Source organism: Zeus faber (genome assembly GCF_960531495.2).
Source record: "Zeus faber genome assembly, chromosome: 1".
Lineage (NCBI taxonomy): Eukaryota > Metazoa > Chordata > Actinopteri > Zeiformes > Zeidae > Zeus > Zeus faber.
In genome coordinates this window covers 2,613,231-2,632,786 of record NC_137193.1, presented here as the reverse complement: position 1 = coordinate 2,632,786, position 19,556 = coordinate 2,613,231, and the positions used below count along the sequence as shown (strand labels likewise).

Below are 19,556 nucleotides of genomic sequence, written 5' to 3'. Positions count from 1 at the left end.
GAGGATCCTCACCGAGACCCGGAATTTCCTCAGCTGCCTGAGGTGGTAGAGACGCTGCCTCGCCTTTCTCACCAGAGTGTCTGTATGAACAGTCCATGTTAAGTCCTCTGTGGTGTGGACTCCCAGATATCTGAAGCTGCTCACCCTATCGACAGAAGTCCCATTAATCCACAAGGGCGCGTGCGTCCTCGATTGTGATCCACGCCTAAAGTCCACAATCAGCTTCTTGGTTTTGCTGACGTTCAGGTGGAGGCTGTTGTCCTGGCACCAGAGTGACAGGTCAGCCACCTCCTCGCGGTAGGCCTTCTCATCGCAGTCGGTGATCAGGCCCACGACCACGGTGTCGTCAGCAAACTTGATGATGGTGTTGGAGCTGGACCTGGCCACACAGTCATGTGTGTACAGGGAGTACAGTAGGGGGCTGAGGACGCAGCCCTGGGGGGATCCTGTATTCAGGGTGAGGGAGCTTGACATGTACTTCCCCACCCTGACCACCTGGGGGCGGCCTGTGAGGAAGTCCAGGATCCAGGTGCACAGCGGAGCATTCAATCCTAGCTCCAACAACTTGACAGCCAATCTGGTGGGAACTATGGTGTTGAAAGCTGAACTATAATCAATGAACAGCATTCTCACATAGGCCCCCTTCTGGCCATCCAGGTGCGTGAGCGTGGTGTGCAGTACCTGGGAGACCGCGTCATCCGTGGATCTGTTCTGCCGGTACGCGAACTGCAACGGGTCCAAGGTGCGGGGGAGGGAGGCGCAGATGTCGACACTGGTTCTACAACATCACCAGGTGAAGACCCCCCCTGAAGGAAGTCAATGCAAGCAGGGCGGCAGGCCCAGGCCCGGCCGGGTACTGAAAACATGTACCGATCAGCTTACAGATGTGTTTACTAAAATATTGAACCTCTCATGACAACAAGCTGCTGTTCCAACATGCTTTAAATCCTGCACCATCATTCCAGTACACAAGAAATCATCTGTGAAGTGTCTGAATGGCTATCGCCCAGTGGCGCTAACACCCATAGCCAAAAAGTGCTTCAAGAAACACCTGGTTTCACACATCAGAACCGTCATCCCGCCTGATCTGGATAAGCAGCAGGTTGCCTACTGGGCAAAGCGCTGCACAGAGGACACCGTCACAACCGCTCTGACACACTTCGTTCTGACAGGAACCAGACAGTTATGTGAGGATGCTATTCATGGACTTTAGCTCCGCATTTTACACCGTCATCCCCCACAAACTGGTCAGCAAACTGGACAACGTGGTCCTCGCTCTTCGCCGTGCTCGTGGGTCACGGACTTCCTCACAGACTGACCACAGCAAGTCACAATTGTTAACCACACCACAACAGTTGGGCTGTGTGGTGGGTGGGGTGGCTTGAGCAGCCACACCTGATGCTGGTTGGTTGGGCTAACGAGCATCAGGTTTAAAAACCCCGCCCACACACTCAGTCAGGGTGGAGCCCTGTGTCATGACATGTTCCATCTGCTCCTGGCTGGTTCCACCTAGCCTCATCTCTACAATGGGGCCAAGAAAGGAGCGTCCACGTCGCAGCCCTGGGAGTATTGACGAGATCGACGAGATCGACAAGATCGACTAGATCTACAAGATACTGCTAATCCTATCACCACTACAAGCAACAGTTACAAGCTACAATATACGCTGAAGGCTGCAAGCTACAAGCCACAAAGCTACAGAACACAACTGAAAACATCATGCCTGGAGATAGACACAAAGGTCGATGTTGGAAACGAGGAACCTCCTCAAGACCAGCATTGACAGTCATATCTGTGAACATTGAAGGGTTCTCCTCTGCAAAACAAACCATCTTAGCCGACCTTTGCAGCAAGCAACACTGTGATGTTCTCTGCTTGCAAGAGACTCACAGAGGGAGTGAAAATAACCGCCCCACCATACCAGGAATGGTCCTGACCACTGAGCGACCTCACCGGCAATACGGCAGTGCTATATTTGTATAAACAGGGTTAGCTATAGAAGATACAGATATGTCAGACGACCATGACATCGAAGGCCTATCTGTTGAGCTAAGCAGTGCTGTAGTAACATCTGTCTATAAACCACCACCTGTAGACTTTATATTTTCCCAGCCAATCCCCAAAGTACACAGCAAACCACAGATCATCATTGGGGACTTCAACAGCCACAGCACCCAGTGGGGCTACCCTGAAATGAACAAAGATGGAGAAGCAGTAGAGGACTGGATGGATACTAACCAACTAAGTCTTATCCATGACCCCGAGCTACCACACTCGTTTATCAGTGCTCGCTGGAAACGTGGCTACAATCCAGACCTCATCATGGTCACAAGTGACATCGCTGGACTGTGTAAAAAGATTGTGCTGGACCCTATTCCATCAAGCCAACACCCTCCCATTGGGATCCAAATTAATGCTGCTGTAGTCCCAACCATTGTGCCCTTTAAAAGGCATTTCAACTACAAGAAAGCAGACTGGAAAGGCTTCACCAACGAGCTGGAAGAGAAAATCAAAAATATAATACCAGTTAGCAAGAACTACGACCAATTTGCTAACCTGGTGTTGAAAACTGCTCGGAAACACATCCCACGAGGCTGTAGAGTTGAATATATACCTGGGCTTTCAAAGGACCGTGCAGGACTCTATGACAACTATGTCAGCATGTTTGAAGCAGATCCCTTCTCAGATGAAACATCTGCCCAAGCTGAGAAGGTGATGGAAAACATTGCCCAAGAGCGAAGCAAGACCTGGAATGCTCTTATTGAGTCCACAGACATGTCCAAAAACAGCAAGAAAGCATGGACACTTATTCACAAGCTAGGGGGTGATCCTAAAGCAGCTCCTCAGCACCCAAAAGTCACTGCTAACCAAGTTGCCAACCAATTGCTCTTGAATGGAAAGAGTGGAAAGAGAGGGAAAAAGACCAAGCTGAACCGCAAGAAATAAATCGAGGACCCTGCTTTTACAAGACAGCTTACTATGGAAGAGCTGGAAGGGGGAATCTCTACCCTCAAACCAGGAAAGGCAATCGGATTGGATAACATCGCAACCGAACAGATCAGGCACTTTGGTCACAAGGCAAAGACATGGCTTCTACAACACACAAACTCCCTAACATCTGGAAGAAAACCCACATTATAGCACTGCTGAAACCTGGGAAAGATCCATCCGCTCCCAAGAACTTCAGACCAATTGCACTTTTGAGTCATACCTACAAGCTTTTCGAACGTCTGATCCTCAGCAGAATTGATCTTTGTTGACAAACACCTCATCCCTGAACCAGCAGGTTTCCGCCCTGGCAGGTCGACAACTAGCCAAGTACTCAACCTCACTCAGTACATTGAAGATGGCTATGAGGAAGGGATGGTAACTGGTGTGGTGTTTGTCGACCTCTCAGCTGCTTATGACACAGTCAACCACAGACGTCTCCTCAGCAAGATCCTGGAGACCACAAGGGACATCCGTCTGACAGACCTGATCGAAAGCTTGCTTGAAAACAGGATCTTTTTTGTTGAGCTTGGAGGAAAGAAAAGCAGGTGGCGAAGACTCAAGAATGGCCTTCCACAGGGAAGTGTGCTTGCACCACTTCTCTTTAACATCTACACCAACGACCAACCAAAAAGTGCAGACACTCGCCGCTTCATCTATGCAGACGACCTTGGCATAGGTACACAAGCCACTGACTTCAAAGTTGTGGAAGACAGACTCTCCAATGCTCTGGCAGAGCTAACACCTTACTATGAAGAGAACCACCTACGTGCAAATCCATCTAAGACACAGGTGTGTGCCTTCCACCTGAGAAATCGTGAAGCCAAGCGCCAACTGAAGGTCAACTGGTCAGGAACCTCCCTCGAACACTGTGAGCACCCGGTCTACCTAGAGGTAACCCTGGACAGATGCCTCTCTTTTAAGACCCACATTGAGAAGACCAAGTGTAAAGTGAGTGTGAGGAACAACATCATCCGCAAGCTCACTGGAACAACCTGGGGTGCTAACTCACAGACTCTGAAAGCAACCGCACTGGCTCTCTGCTACTCAGCTGCCGAGTATGCCTGCCCAGTATGGGAGCGAGCTGCCCATGCCAAGAAGTTGGACCCCGCCCTCAATGCTAGCTGCCGCCTTATCACTGGCTGCCTGAAACCAACACCTACAGACCGGCAATACATCCTGGCAGCCATAGCCCCACCAGAGATACGACAAAATGCAGCAAGCAAGAAAGAGCGGCAACAACAGTCCAGTGATCAAAGACATCCTCTCTTTGGCCATGTGCCAGCCAAAAGCCGCCTTAAATCCAGGAAAAGTTTCCTGAAGAGCGTCCCACCTCTCAGAACACCGAGCACAAGCAGTGAAAGAGTCACTCGGTGGGAAGAAAGACTTGACAATCTCCCACCAGAAACAACAATGGAGCTAAAGGCGAGCGAGGCACTGCCCCCTGGAGCAGACACCAACTACGCAGTGTGGAAATGACTTAACAGGCTAAGATCTGGTGTTGGACGTGCAAAAGCCACTCTTGCCAAATGGGGACACCTGAATGACGGGGACGCTGTGTGTGACTGTGGCACTGGACCACAGACCATGGAGCAGCCCCTGATATGTCCACTGCTGGAACAGCCCTGCACAGCGTCGGACTTAGCAGAGTTTGATGAGAAGGGACAGCAATGTGTTCAGCTGTGGCTGAACCACATCTAGCCAAGCCTTGTAACTGACTGTTTTGTGGGCACGACAAGAAGAAGAATCTCTACAATAAACTGGTCTTCACAACCCCCCCGTCGCCTGAGACTGAAAACGCCACTTGGGTGGCGTGTGATGGCGAAACTGCCACAGTGGTGTCCAATGTGGGGCTCCGGTACGGGGAAGGGACACAGAAGGGCCGCCCGAAGACACCATGGAGCCACCAGTGGTTCAACGGGCGGCCCCAGCACCAACCCTCTCTCGACTGGCAGCAGCAGCACCTGGGGGGTCCGGTGGAGGACCGGGGGAGAAGCAGCCCAGCAACCACCATAGGTAACAACTGGCAGCTAGCTCCTCCGCCCTGCAGCCATCGTAGGGACCATCCAGCAGCCCAGCAGCCAGGCCACCCCTCCAAGCAGCCCCCGCAGCAGCCAAGTCCGGCCACGCTGTTACCAGCAGCGCAGCAGCCAGAGGCCCCACGCTCCAGGAGAGAGGAGGCAGCAGTCTGTCAGCGCCATGGTGGAAGGAGGCCGGTCGACCATGCTGCTCCAGGGAACTCCGGTCCTCTGGGAGGGTACCTGTTAAATTTTTTTGTACATTTGTTTGTATAAGGGAGGGGAAAGCTGTTTCAGAGTCCGGTGTTTTATTTATTTAAGGTATAGGAACCCTGGGTCAGAGTCTGTTTGAAGCATTTATTTTCACTTTTGTTCTCTGCTTGGTGGGGGGGTAGGCTTCAGCCAGGAATTTTTCCTGGCCTCAGTTTGGTGTTGGAGGTATTTCGTGGATGGGATGGCTTGAGCAGCCACACCTGACGCTGGTTGGTTGGGCTAATGAGCAGCAGGTAAAACCCCCGTCCACACACTCACTCAGGAGGAGCCCTGTCACAACATGTTCCATCTGCTCCGGGCTTGTTCCACCTAGACCCCTCTCTACCATAAACTGGTGTGAACAACCCATCGTCGTCTGTGTCTCTGTGCTGGAGGGCCCTGAAAACTCCACTTGGGTGGCGTGCGGGGGTGAAACTGCCACAGGCTGATTACAGATGATGAGGAGACAGCCTCCAGGCTCGAGGTGGAACATCTGGCTCAGTGATGTAAGGACAACAACCTGGTTCTCAACACCTCTAACACCTCTGGGTGTTGACTTCAGGAGAACCAAGGCCAGAGTCCACTTCCCTCTCCACATACACGGAGAAGCGCTTGAAAACGTGGAAAATCGAACGTTCTTTGGAGTCAGTGTGCCAAAATGTGACAGCGGCTGCTGCTGAATTTCTACAGCCGCCAAGCCAAAGGACCTGCATCGTGTGGTGAAGGCGGTGCAACGCATTTTCAGGCTGGAGCTCCCAAACCTAGACACCACCCATGCCAGTCGACTGAGGAAAAAGGCAAGCAGCACGATCAAGGACTACACACCCCGGCCACGCACTGTTTGAACCGCTGCTGCCCGGAAAACGCCTCCATCACACACCAGAGACTGCTACCGCAGACACAATATATGAACACAAAGATTTTGCATCTATTTATTATTATTTATAACCTTCAACCTCTGTACTTTTTACTTTTTGAAGTTGTACTTGCACAAGCATCACTTTAAACTTCACGCTGCTATGACTGATCTTTATTCATTCATTTATTTATTTATTTAGTTGTGTTATTTTAACCAGAGAAACAAATATAAATCAGATGTATGTACTGAAGCACTCCTACTGCTTCTGCTCTGACTCCAGCCCCCGCTCTGAATGCTGATCAAACTGAACTGGCCAACAGCAACAGAAAGTGAACAAATATCTGTAGTTTTATATCAGTTTTTAGTTTTAGTCATGAAATAATAATAGTTTTGCTACGTGGCCCCTGTGTTTCTTTCATGGACCCCAGGGGGCCACAGAGCCCCTGCCCCGCTGTGATCCCCTGGTTGTTGTGTTGTTGTTCCAGGGGGGAGCAGTGTCCCCGGGGGGACGCCCGGCGACGGCTACGAAGGAACCGTGGGAAGTTTCCTGCAGCAGCACCAGGCACAGCTCGCCTTGCAGCAGCACAGCCAGCTGCAGCAGCTGCAACATCTGCAGCAGTACCAGCAGCAGCAGCTCCTGCAGTACCAGCAGCAGCAGGTAGGGGTACTGCTATGTACAAATACTGAGAAACCACTCCTGCAGTACCAGCAGCAGCAGCAGGTAGGGGTACTGCTATGTACAAATACTATGAAACAGCCCCTGCAGTACCAGCAGCAGCAGGTAGGAGTACTGCTATGTACAAATACTATGGAACCGCTCCTGCAGTACCAGCAGCAGCAGGTAGGGGTACTGCTATGTTCAAATACTATGAAACAGCTCCTGCAGTACCAGCAGCAGCAGGTAGGGGCACTGCTATGTACAAATACTATGAAACCGCTCCTGCAGTACCAGCAGCAGCAGGTAGGGGGACTGCTATGTACAAATACTATGAAACAGCTCCTGAAGTACCAGCAGGTAGGGGTACTGCTATGTACAAATACTATGAAACAGCTCCTGCAGTACCAGCAGCAGCAGGTAGGGGTACTGTTATATTATATACAAATTAAACTATATTATATATACTATATATACCAGCCACGCCCCCTTACCGTCAAATAACATGGGTCCTCGCTTATCGATCAATTAGTTTAACGACCTGGTCCTAGGAACGGAACCTGGGCGTTTCGTGAGTACCTGTGTATGTGTATATATATATATATATATACATATATATACAGTATACATACATATATACTGTATATCTACATGAAAATGCTGTTTGTTCCCAACTCATTCCCGTTGACCATGTATGATGTCACTAAAAAGTTGCGTGTCATACTCAGACGCTGTTAGAAGGAGTCGACTTAGATCTTGAAACAGTGAAGAGTTTTCACTGTGTTTCTGGTCAGAAGCTTCTTCTTTATCCATCACCTCCACGGGGTTCAGCTTTTTCTGCAGCAGCTCCCAGTGGCAGGAGGTGGCGCTGCAGCTTGAAGAGCTTCCTCCTCGTCCTCCCCAACTTCACCAGGTGCTGAAGCTCTTCTTCTTCTCTGGCGAACAGCGCGCGGGCGTGTCCCCCGCGCCTCCGGGGACCAACGGCTGAACGCCCCGGAATCCTGTCGCTCTCTCCCTGATAAGACGATAAGAAGCCTCCACCCGTCCACACCAGGCAGTTGGAGCGGCTCCCCGCGCCGAGCGGGGGAGGTGGAGGGACGTGGAGGGACGCTCCGCTTTCCTCGACAACGACAACCACAACAACTGAAGCAGACGAACCCAAAACCACTGATGAAATGTGTGAAATATCATTTTCCTCTCGCCAGGTTTTGAACCAGCCTCGCTCACCGGAGGGGCGTGGCACTACCCTGTGTGTCAACAGGGCGCTTTCCTTTGGTAAATGGACTGTCACTGATAGAGGATCTCTTTATGAAACGGTTGCGAATATTCCTCTCGGGCGCAGGAGGAATAGCGTTCCGCTCTTGGGCCGCTCACCGGCCTCTGCGCCGATCTCCTCTGTAAGAGACAAAACATTAAGAAAATTTGGTCGGTGGCGGGAAAAGGGGAACCGTGCTGTCGTCCGCAGCCGGTGCTTGACTACGGCCCCTGGTCCGCCGCATACCCCCACCGAGAAAAGCGAGAGAAGGTCAGCCATGACCATCTGCGCCGCCGGACTGTGGACCACCCGGAAAGTTAAAGGGCTGTAGAGCCAGGTACCACCGGGTGATCCGGGCATTTGTGTCCTTCGTGCAGTGGAGCCATTGCGGTGGGGCGTGGTCCGAACAGAGGGGGAAAGCTTGTCCCAGGAGGTGGTAGTCGAGGGAACCGACTGCCCATTTGATGACTAAACATTCCTTCTCCACTGTGCTGTACCTCCACTCCCGCTCTGAGAGCTTGCGGCTGAGGTACAGCACCAGACGCTCGGTCCCCTCTACCTCCTGGGACAGGACTGGGCCCAGCCCTCTTCACGACGCGTCGGTCTGCAGACAGAAAGGGAGAGAGAAGTTAGGGTCACTTAACAGGGCCACGGTATGATCGGCCACTTTTTGAACCTCCGGCCCCAACTCACCCCGCTCAGTGACCGGCGTAACCAGAGCCACAGATGCCTCCTGCCTCCGTTCTTTTAGGAGGTTTAGGTGTTGAATCTGTGTCGCCCCCTGCCTGTCCGACCGTTTGACCTCAAAATCCACCTCCCTAACCTGTCGTGTGGCCACAAAAGCCCATTGCCACTTCGCGAGCAGCTTAGAGCTGGACGTAGGGAGCAACACTAACACCTTGTCTCCCGGTGCAAGTTGTCTGAGTCGAGCCCCCCGGTCATATAAGAGGCGCTGACGTTCCTGAGCCCAGAGCAAATTCACCCGTAAAAACGATCGAATCAGCGGGTGTAACTTTTTCTCTAAGATACTGTATTTCATTCTTACTGGTGCTAGGACCTTCCTCCCAGTTTTCTTTAATTAGGTCTAGCAGCCCCTGGGGTCTCCTGCCAAAGAGGAGTTCAAAGGGAAAAAATTTGCCAACAACAGGGGGTCCAACTGCTTATCCCAAATACGGCTATCGTCGGGAACAAACTTTCGAATCATGTTTTGCAGCATTTTATCAAAGCGCTCCACCAGACCGTCAGTCTGGGGACGGTAAACACTGGTCCGAACTGAGTGGACGCCCAGTAACTCGTAAAGTTCCCGAAGTGTACGTGACATTAAGGTAGTGCCCTGGTCGGTCAGGATTTCCTTCAGAATCCCGACTCGGGAGATGACCTGAAACAGCGCCTGCACCACACCTTTGGCCGTAGTACTGCGCAGGGGCACTGCTTCTGGGTACCGCGGTGGTTGCATAATCCACCCAGACTAACGATACCCGCGGGCACTGCGGTCTAACGGCCCGATGAGGTCCGTACCAAGTCTTTTGAACGGTGCCTCGACCAGGGGGAGGGGCCTCAACGGTGCTCTTGGCGTGGCCGGAGGGTTGACTACACGGGAAACCACGCCCCTTTGTCCGCCACAGGCAGCATCTGTGCAATTGCACACACAGCTGCTCATGGAGAGCGGTCAGGGGGGGTTCAGCATCTTGCTCAATGACACTTCAGTGTCGGGGGGGATCGAACCAGGAACCCTCTGATGGCTGGACGACCGGCTCCACCTCCGGCGCCACCGGCGCCCAGCCGCTGTGCACCCACCTCTGGGCTTCCTGTATGTTTGGACCAATCCTGCTTCTGGGGGCGGGGCTCCGGGGGTGGGGCTCTGCATTCATGGAGGGAGTCCTGGAAAAGGCTCCTTTTAACCTGCAGTTCCTCTCACGTCCACTAGATGCTGCTCCAGGAAACCTGCCGAGCTCCAGGTTTCAAATCGACCAAGTTGATATTGTTACGATTTTTCCCCTCTCCACCCCCTCTCCACCCCTCCTTCCCCTCCCGTCCTCGTCGCCTTGCCTCTCCTCCTCCCCCCTCCCTCCCTCCCTCCTCCCCCAGTCCATGGACCCCCGGCTCCACAGTGCCTCCCCCTCTCTTCAGGTGACTCCAAACAGCACCATCCACAGCCTGGGGCCCCCCACCCACCCCCGTTTGGCCGACCTGTGGGGGGAGGCGCACCAGGTAAACACCACCCTCCCTTCTCTCCTCCCTTCCTTCCTTTCTCCCTTCATTCCTTCCTTCCGTCCCCTCTCTCCCCCCTCCCCCTTACCCTCCTTTGCTCCCTCTCTCCCTCAGTGAGTACAAGATGTAATACCAGTGTCTGCTTGCAGGTGGAGGCGGCGGGGCCGCTGTGCGGAGCGATGGCCGACCTGCCTGGAGGAGGGGTGGAGCTGGTGGGGGTGGAGGCGGAGCCCGAGTCGGAGGGCGTGTCCTGGCAGCAGGAGGAGGAAGAAGAGGAGGAGGATGAGGAGGAGGAAGTGACGAAGGTGAAGGAAGCACCTCCACCCAGAATCATACGAGAACATTTTGAATAGAATGAGAAACAACGATGGCAGACGACCTTCATCCCAAAATGATTGATTATTTAATGTTGAAGCTTTGAACTTACTCACCCAGTCATTGACTTCCTCTTCCTGTTGCTGTAACAGGAAGAGGAAGTGACGTTAACCCTGGAGCCGGAGGAGGAGCGGCAGGAGATGTTGGCCCCGCCCACAGACGAGGGCCCCGCCCCCTCAGAGTCGACGGAGGCAGGGTTGGCCACGCCCCCCTGCGGCGTCCAATCGCTGGAGGAGACAATGGCAGAGGGGGCGGGCGAGGGCTCCATCGTCGCCGTGGCGACCAACTGAGACTGACGCAGGAAGGAAGTGATATCGACCAATAATCAATCCAGATATTCACCCCCCCCCCCCCCCCCGGCCCCCAACTACTTACCAGTAATGACAACGACGACAGAAACTGAGCGTTGTCATGGAAACCAACAATGGGCCAATGGACAACCAAGATGGCCGACAAGTTTAAGGACGGCGTGAGAGATGAGATCTCATTGGACGCTGAGAGAGATTCGAGAATGAGTTTCCAGACGGACGATGCCATCGCTTCATGGATGGAGGGATGGATGTATAGACGGATGGATGGACAGGTGGGTGGATGGATGGATGAATAGACGGATTTGGACAGGTGGATGGACAGATAGGTGGATGTATGGATGGGTGGATGAGAGGACAATTCCCCCAAAATTTAAAATCATGCATTGCATCCAGCATGGAGGCTGCTGCTGCTGGGTTCCTGTGGTTTCATGGGAGCTGCAGAGGGATGGGTGGAGCTCCAGAGGGATGGGGTGGAGCTGCGGAGGGATGGGGTGGAGGCCCCTCCAGCATGGACGCCCCCTGCTGGTCTGAAACCGAGGTTTGGCGTTTGAAAAGCAGTACTTTTGTACTTCCTGTGACGGAGGTCCGTCTGAAACTCCACCCGCCCGTGAGGGGGCGGAGCCTACGACGATCACTGCATGAGAAGAGTATTACACAGTATATACATAATACTTCATACCGGCAAATATACAACTGATCTTTTTAAATAAAACAAAAAAAATCGGATTAACTGATATAAATATGAAGTGTGTTTGTAAGAGTGTGTGTGTGTGTGTGTTTGTTAGATAGTGTGTGTGTGTGTGTTTGTAAGAGTGTGTGTGTGTGTGTGTGTTTGTAAGAGTGTGTGTGTGTGTGTGTGTGTTTGTTAGATAGTGTGTGTGTGTGTGTGTTTGTAAGAGTGTGTGTGTGTGTGTGTGTGTGTGTTTGTTAGAGTGTGTGTGTGTGTGTGTGTGTGTGTGTGTGTGTGTGTGTGTGTGTGTTTGTTAGATAGTGTGTGTGTGTGTGTTTGTAAGAGTGTGTGTGTGTGTGTGTGTTTGTAAGAGTGTGTGTGTGTGTGTGTGTTTGTTAGATAGTGTGTGTGTGTGTGTGTGTTTGTAAGAGTGTGTGTGTGTGTGTGTTTGTTAGATAGTGTGTGTGTGTGTGTTTGTAAGAGTGTGTGTGTGTGTGTGTGTGTTTGTAAGAGTGTGTGTGTGTGTGTTTGTTAGATAGTGTGTGTGTGTGTGTGTGTGTTTGTAAGAGTGTGTGTGTGTGTGTGTGTGTTTGTTAGAGTGTGTGTGTGTGTGTGTGTGTGTGTGTTTGTTAGAGTGTGTGTGTGTGTGTGTGTGTGTGTGTTTGTTAGATAGTGTGTGTGTGTGTTTGTAAGAGTGTGTGTGTGTGTGTGTGTGTGTTTGTTAGATAGTGTGTGTGTGTGTGTTTGTAAGAGTGTGTGTGTGTGTGTGTGTTTGTTAGAGTGTGTGTGTGTTTGTGTGTTTGTAAGAGTGTGTGTGTGTGTGTGTGTTTGTTTGTTAGATAGTGTGTGTGTGTGTGTGTGTTTGTAAGAGTGTGTGTGTGTGTGTGTGTGTGTTTGTTAGAGTGTGTGTGTGTGTGTTCGTTAGAGTGTGTGTGTGTTTGTAAGAGTGTGTGTGTGTGTGTGTTTGTTAGAGTGTGTGTGTGTGTGTGTGTGTTTGTTAGAGTGTGTGTGTGTGTGTGTGTTCGTTAGAGTGTGTGTGTGTTTGTAAGAGTGTGTGTGTGTGTGTGTGTGTGTGTTTGTTAGAGTGTGTGTGTGTGTGTGTGTTTGTTAGAGTGTGTGTGTGTGTGTGTGTGTTTGTAAGAGTGTGTGTGTGTGTGTGTGTGTGTGTTTGTTAGAGTGTGTGTGTGTGTGTGTGTTCGTTAGAGTGTGTGTGTGTTTGTAAGAGTGTGTGTGTGTGTGTGTTTGTTAGAGTGTGTGTGTGTTTACAAAAAAATTAAAAATACAATTATATTCCTGGAAAGTTTCTTCCTGATGGTTGTGTAAGTGTTGTATATGCACACACACACACACACACACACACACACACACACACACACACACACACACAGGAAACATTTAGAATTTTGAATTTTCCATCATTGCCAGTTGAATTTTCTTTCTTCATTACGTCCAAATCCTCAAATCCTATTGGTCGTTAGAAGTTGTTGCTCACTTGTGAGTTGCCAAGAATAAGTGGTTGCCTCTGACGTTGCCTCCTGCCTCCTCCCTTCAGTCCCTTTCCAGTTGAGTGCTCATGATCCTGTTCACTGTTGAGGACGGTTGCTTCCATGCAGGGTCAAATGGGTGACGATGGCCTGATCTGGTTGCCCGACAACAGGGCAACCGTCAACTTTAAGACCCAACCGACTCGATTCGGTTCTTTCAGTGACGGAGGAGAACTCTGTGGTTTGTCCTCTTCTGAGAGCGGTACAACCTCCTCCACCGCCACCTGCACCTCCTTTTCAACTGCCTTTCGGGGTCAACCCCCTTGGGTGAACTTCCTTTCTAAGCTGTGTGGTGGGTGGGGTGGTTGGAGCAACCACACCTGATGCTGGATGCTTGTATTGTAGAGGGGAGGCTAGCTGGAAGCAGCCAGGAGCAGATGGAACATGTCATGACACAGGGCTCCACCCTGACTGAGTGTGTGGGCGGGGTTTTTAAACCTGATGCTCGTGAGCCCAACCAACCAGCATCAGGTGTGGTTGCTCCAGCCACCCCACCCACCACAACCTCCTTTTCCATGTCAAGCTCCTTTTCAACCAACGGGGCTGGGCCGCCATCTTGGTCCTCTTGACATTTTACAAATGGCTAACGCCGCTGGTCCTCGGCATCCAGGAGCTGTGGGAAACATCCACACAAACTGGTTTCGGGTTAAAACCAGTTCAAACACCTCGCTCTGACACAGCGATTATGATAAAATAAAAACTTAAATCCAAAGTATTTTTAATGTTTTTTTTTTTTTTAATAATAGTAATGATAATACTCATGAAAACTGAAGCTGCAGCTAGCTTTGCACAGGGACCAGGTTAGCCGCAGCGATTGCACCAACGCGAAAAACAAGCCAAAAAATGGAAATGAACGATAACTGACATTTTACTCCACGATGTCGCCGCAGACCCCCATCAACCACATTTCACAGCTCCACCGCGAGGCGGTGCAGGGCGGGGCGGGGCGGGGCAGTCCTCCGGTTCCCGTGGAACGCAGCGTTACTTCCTATTGCCCCGCGTCTCAACCCGATACAAACCTGGGAGCGATTTTGTCAACTTCTAATTGGGCGGGCAGGACGCACGTTTGGGTGGTGCTTGGGTGGACTCCAGCCTCCACCCCTGCCCATAGCCACCGCCGGCTGTGGTGCGTATTGGTTGCTCGGTGCCCCATTTCTCCGCGCAGACTTCTCCTACAGATATGCTCCGTTGTGAATCAAACTGGGGGCGCAGCGTATCTGGGCTTCCCCCGAATACAACTCATTGGTTTGGTGTGGGTGGGTTCCGCTGCACCGCCCTGAAAGAGGGAAACGTCAACGACAGACCAATAGATGGAGATGAATGGGTGAAGAGGGGCCACAGCGCTGCGGGGCCCGACATCACGTGAGGACGTACTCGCAGCTCAGAAAGCGCAATTTAGCGTTTCCACTTCACTACTTCCTGCTCCGCGCCGGAGCCTCCGTCACCGCCTGTCAACAAATACCAGAGCTTTTTCAAAGTAAAAGTCCTGGCGGGTTTGAGAACTCCAACACTGGTGCTGACTTCAACAAAAGGAGAGGAACCACGCCCTGGAGGAACCACGCCCTGGAGGAACCACGCCCTGCCCCTGTAGCGCATGCGAGGCATCTGTGGATAAGACTTTATTAGCTCCGCCCCTCAAACCATGGGCTCTTCCTCTTCCTCTTCCTCACGTCTGGGCAGCGAGGGAAGGGTGGAGTCGTCGGGGGCCGGGAGGGAGAGCGAGGGGGCAGGAGAGGTGGAGGAGGAGGAGGAGGAGGGGATGGAAGGGGGGGGCAGGGGGGGGTTGGGGTCAGCGTGACGGCTGCTGATGTCACGGAAGCTGGCCAGCGGGGGGTGGAGCCTAGCGCCCGAGTGGGTGGAGCCCTCAATGGCCTTCTGGAGCTGGAGGAGGGAGGATGGTGTGATGAGCGAGCGTGACAAAGGACAGGATGGAGGTGAGGGAGAGATGGAGGGAGTGTTGGGGGGGTGGCGTGGAGGTGGAGAGAGGGAGAGATGGAGGGAGGGTATGGGGTGGGGTGGAGGTGGAGAGAGGGAGAGAAGGGAGGGAGGGTATGGGGGTAGGGTGGAGGTGGAGAGAGGGAGAGATGGAGGGAGTGTGCGGGATTAGAAAATAAGCCTCCACCCCCTTACCTCCTTCAGGGCCACCACTCCCACCAGTTTGCCGATGCTGGTGACGTAGGCGTGGCTCAGTCCCAGTAAAGAGAACAGGGAGTGGGTCTGAGGAGAAGGAATGGATCAATCAACAAATCAATCAACCAATCAGGGCTGTCCCTTCCACCCACCCTGGGCCGGGACGTCTCCTCCACCCACCTTGTGCAAGAACATCCCCTCCATCCACCCTGAGCGGGGATGCCGCCACCTACCTTGTACAGGGAGGTCCTCTCCACCCACCCTCGGAGAGGATGTCCCCTCCTACCATGCTGGGCGGGGATCCCCTCCACCCACATTGTGCAGGGAGGTCCTCTCCACCCACCCTAGGCGGGGACGTCACCTCCACCCACCTTGTGCAGGGAGGTCCTCTCCACCAGCTGAAAGGGGGATGGGTCGATGCGGATCTGCTCCGTCTCCATGGGTTTGTCCATCTCCACATCCTCCCAGGCTTTGACCTGTAGGGGGGGACAGAGTCAGTGGAGCATGGAAAGGTCCTGGAAACCCAAGGCCTTGAAGACCTTGAAGACTTGTTCACAGAGTATTTAACAAGGACATTACAAATCCACCCATACACCGCACCCACCCGCTCCATCCACCCCACCCACCAATCCATCCTTCCATCCATCCCTTCACCCATCCATCCACCCACCCATCCACCCATTTATCCATCCACCCCACCCACACCCATCCCCACCCACTGACGAATCCATCCATCCATCCATCCACCCACGAATCCATTCATTCCTCCATTCACTCAACCCATCCATCCATCCACCCACCCATCTATTCATCCCTCCACCCCTCCCTCCATCCATCCAAAGCTACTTTACCTCCTCTGGTGTCATGGTGTCTTCTGGAGGAGGGGAGGGGTCCTGAAAATGGAGGAAAGAAAGAGAAAGAAGGAGGAGAGATGACACGTGTTTGCCCTGTCTGTCAGTCAGTCAGTCAGTCAGTCAGTCAGTCAGTCAGTCAGTCAGTCAGTCTGTCTGTCTGTCTGTCTGTCTGTCTGTCTGTCTGTCTGTCTCTCTCTCTCTCTCTCCGCACGTCCGTGAGCTGAGAGCATGGTGAACTGCTTTTTATTTTCAGAATGCTTTTCTTTAATTTGGGGGCCTTTAGGTTTTTTGTATAACCTGGCTCAGAGGAGGGTGCAGCGGCTCAGAGGAGGGTGCAGGCCTGCCCCCCTGATGAGACACTGACCCTGAGCGGAGGAGGCCGGTGGTGGGTTTCGACACTGCCCCCAATAGGGCGGAGGACTGCGGGAGGTCTTCTGCACAGCCTCCTCAGGGGCTGCCACCGGACAAGGCGCTCGGTGTGGAGGGGCTCCCTGCCGGGTGGGGGAGGAGCTCCTGGACGGCCTGCTCGGTGTGTATGGAGGTCCGGTGTCGTCGGGCCACCCTGTCCCTGGGGAACCCCCACAGACAGGCGGCACCAGGTGCAGGAGCTCTCTGAATGATGTGTTGCTGCTGCATTTTGGATTATTTATTTATTTCATGTATATTACGTTATAATTTACTACTATTAGGTAAAGGGAAAATGTGATGTGGATACTTTCTTTTGATTGTTACCGTCAACATGAAAATATGTACAATAAAAGTTTTTTGGAATTAAATTTCTCTCGGGGGTCCCATTGCAGAGCTGTGTGAAAGCAAAGTCTTCATTTCCTTTCAAATAAGCGCCAGCACAGTCCACCCGCCTCCTGGTCCATCTCTTACCCCACTGCACCAGAAGGACTTGTTACAGTGGAGCCCAATGCAACGTGTCCTCCTGTCGTTACCTCAATCTCCTGCAGCTGCGTCTCCTTCAAGTTGCAAGCGCTGGCTCTCGAGGAAAAGACGATGAAGGACGGCGAGTCACGCCTTGTCTTACTGGAAACATGGAGATGCATGTATGTATAAAGGACTGGTTGAGGGACTGGTTGAGGGACTGGTTGAAGGACTGGTTGAAGGACTGGTTGAAGGACTGGTTTAGGGACTGGTTGGAGGACTGGTTGAGGTAGTGGTTGAGGGAGTGGTTGAAGGACTGGTTGAAGGACTGGTTTAGGGACTGGTTGAGTGACTGGTTGAAGGACTGGTAGAAGGACTGGTTTAGGGACTGGTTTAGGGACTGGTTGAGTGACTGGTTGAAGGACTGGTAGAAGGACTGGTTGAGTGACTGGTTGAAGGACTGGTAGAAGGACTTGTTTAGGGACTGGTTGAAGGGCTGGTTGAGGTAGTGGTTGAGGGAGTGGTTGAAGGACTGGTTGAAGGACTGGTTTAGGGACTGGTTGAGTGACTGATTGAAGGACTGGTTTAGGGACTGGTTGAAGGACTGGTTGATGTGGTGGTTGAAGGACTGGTTAAAGGACTGGTTGAAGGACTGGTTGAAGGACTGGTTTAGGGACTGGTTGAGTAACTGGTTGAAGGACTGGTTAAGTTAGTGGTTGAGGGAGTGTTTGAAGGACTGGTTGAGGGACTGGTTGAGGGACTGGTTGAGTGACTGGTTGAAGGACTGGTTTAGGGACTGGTTGAGTGACAGGTTGAAGGACTGGTTAAGGAAGTGGTTGAGGGAGTGTTTGAAGGACTGGTTGAAGGACAGGTTGAGTGACTGGTTGAGTGACTGGTTGAAGGACTGGTTTAGGGACTGGTTGAAGATTGGTTAAGGAAGTGGTTGAGGGAGTTGTTGAAGGACTGTTTGAAGGACTGGTTTAGGGACTGGTTTAGGTACTGGATAAAGGACTGGTTTAGGAACTGGTTGAAGGACTGGTTGAAGGACTGGATGAGGGACTGGTTGAAGGACTGGTTGAGGGAATGGTTGAGGAAGTGGTTGAGGAACTGGTTGAAGGACTAGTTGAAGGACTGTTGAGTGACTGGTTGAGGGACTGGCTTAGGGACTGGTTAAAGGCCTGTTTGAAGGAATGGTTGAGGGACTGGTTTAGGGACTGAATTAGGAACTGGTTGAAGGACTGGTTGAGGGACTGGTTGAAGGACTGGTTTAGGGACTGGTTGAAGGGCTGGTTGAAGGACTGGTTTAGGGACTGGTTGAGTGACTGGTGGAAGGACTGGTTGAAGGACTGGTTGAGGGACTGGTTGAAGGACTGGTGGAAGGACTGGTTGAAGGACTGGTTGAAGGACTGGTTTAGGGACTGGTTTAGGGACTGGTTGAGTGACTGGTGGAAGGACTGGTTGAACGACTGGTTGAACGACTGGTTGAAGGACTGCTTTAGGGACTGGTTGAGTGACTGGTGGAAGGACTGGTTGAAGGACTGGTTGAGTGACTGGTGGAAGGACTGGTTGAAGGACTGGTTGAGTGACTGGTGGAAGGACTGGTTGAGGGACTGGTTAGTGGCGCTGGTAGAAACTGGTAGGAACTGGTACGAATGGGTAGTAGCTGGTAGTAACTGATAGTAACTGGGAGTAGATGGTAGTAGCTGGTTTTAAATGGGGGTAGCTAGGAGTAACTCGTAGTAACTGGCAGTAGCTGGTAGTCTCTGGTGGTAACTGGTGATAGCTGGTAACTGGTAGTAGCTGGTAACTGGCAGTACCTGGCACTAACTGGTTGTAACTGGAAGTAACTGGGGGTAACTGGTAGCAACTGAGAGCAACTGGGAGAAGCTGCTGACTTGGAGTTACCGGGTAACTTGTAGTAACTGGTAGTAACTGGTAGTAACGTGTAGTAACTTGTAGTAAGTTGTGGTAAGTGGTGGTAGCCGGTAGTAGCTGGTAGTAACTGGTAGTCACTGGTAGTGACCGGTAGTGACTGGTAGTAACTGGTAGTAACCGGTAGTAACTGGTAGTAGCTGGTAACTGAGAGTAACTTGGGGTAACTGGTAGTAACGGGCCGCAACTGAGGGAAACTGTTATTAGTTTCACACTGGGAGTAACTGATAGTAACCGGTAGTAACTGGTAGTAACTGCTTAGTGGGAGAAACTGGGTTACTGGTAGGAACTGGGTAACTGATAGTAACTGCTAACTGGGAGTTACTGGGTAACTGGTAGTAGCTGGTAGTAACTGGTAGTAGCTGGAAGTAGCTGGTAGTAACTGGTAGTGGCTGGAAGTAGCTGATAGTAACTGGTAGTAACTGGGAGTAGCTGGTAGTAGCTGGTTGTAAATGGGGGTAGCTAGGAGTAACTCGTAGTAACTGGCAGTAGCTGGTAGTAGCTGGTGGTAACTGGTGATAGCTGGTAACTGGTAGTAGCTGGTAACTGGCAGTACCTGGCACTAACTGGTTGTAACTGGAAGTACCTGGGGGTAACTGGTAGCAACTGAGAGCAACTGGGAGAAGCTGCTG

The 19,556-nt window shown here is 52.1% G+C and overlaps 2 protein-coding genes across 2 annotated transcripts in view; one reads left to right on the top strand and one right to left on the bottom strand.

Moving 5' to 3' along the window:
* LOC307240204 (protein FAM131B-like) overlaps positions 1–10,903 on the top strand; it is a gene marked incomplete at its 3' end in the record, with an annotated part of 49,659 nt that extends 38,756 nt beyond the window's left edge. The window contains exons 8-11 of the mRNA XM_080013896.1: positions 6,661–6,775; positions 10,116–10,238; positions 10,388–10,483; positions 10,706–10,903. Coding sequence (XP_079870022.1) covers positions 6,661–6,775; positions 10,116–10,238; positions 10,388–10,483; positions 10,706–10,903 — 532 coding nt within the window. The remainder of the gene's footprint in view (positions 1–6,660; positions 6,776–10,115; positions 10,239–10,387; positions 10,484–10,705) is intronic.
* Positions 10,904–14,773: 3,870 nt separating this feature from the next.
* Positions 14,774–19,556, bottom strand: part of LOC307240103 (chloride channel protein 1-like) — a gene marked incomplete at both ends in the record, with an annotated part of 40,341 nt that continues 35,558 nt past the window's right edge. The window contains 4 exons of the mRNA XM_080013736.1: positions 14,774–15,019; positions 15,269–15,355; positions 15,640–15,744; positions 16,120–16,161. Coding sequence (XP_079869862.1) covers positions 14,774–15,019; positions 15,269–15,355; positions 15,640–15,744; positions 16,120–16,161 — 480 coding nt within the window. The remainder of the gene's footprint in view (positions 15,020–15,268; positions 15,356–15,639; positions 15,745–16,119; positions 16,162–19,556) is intronic.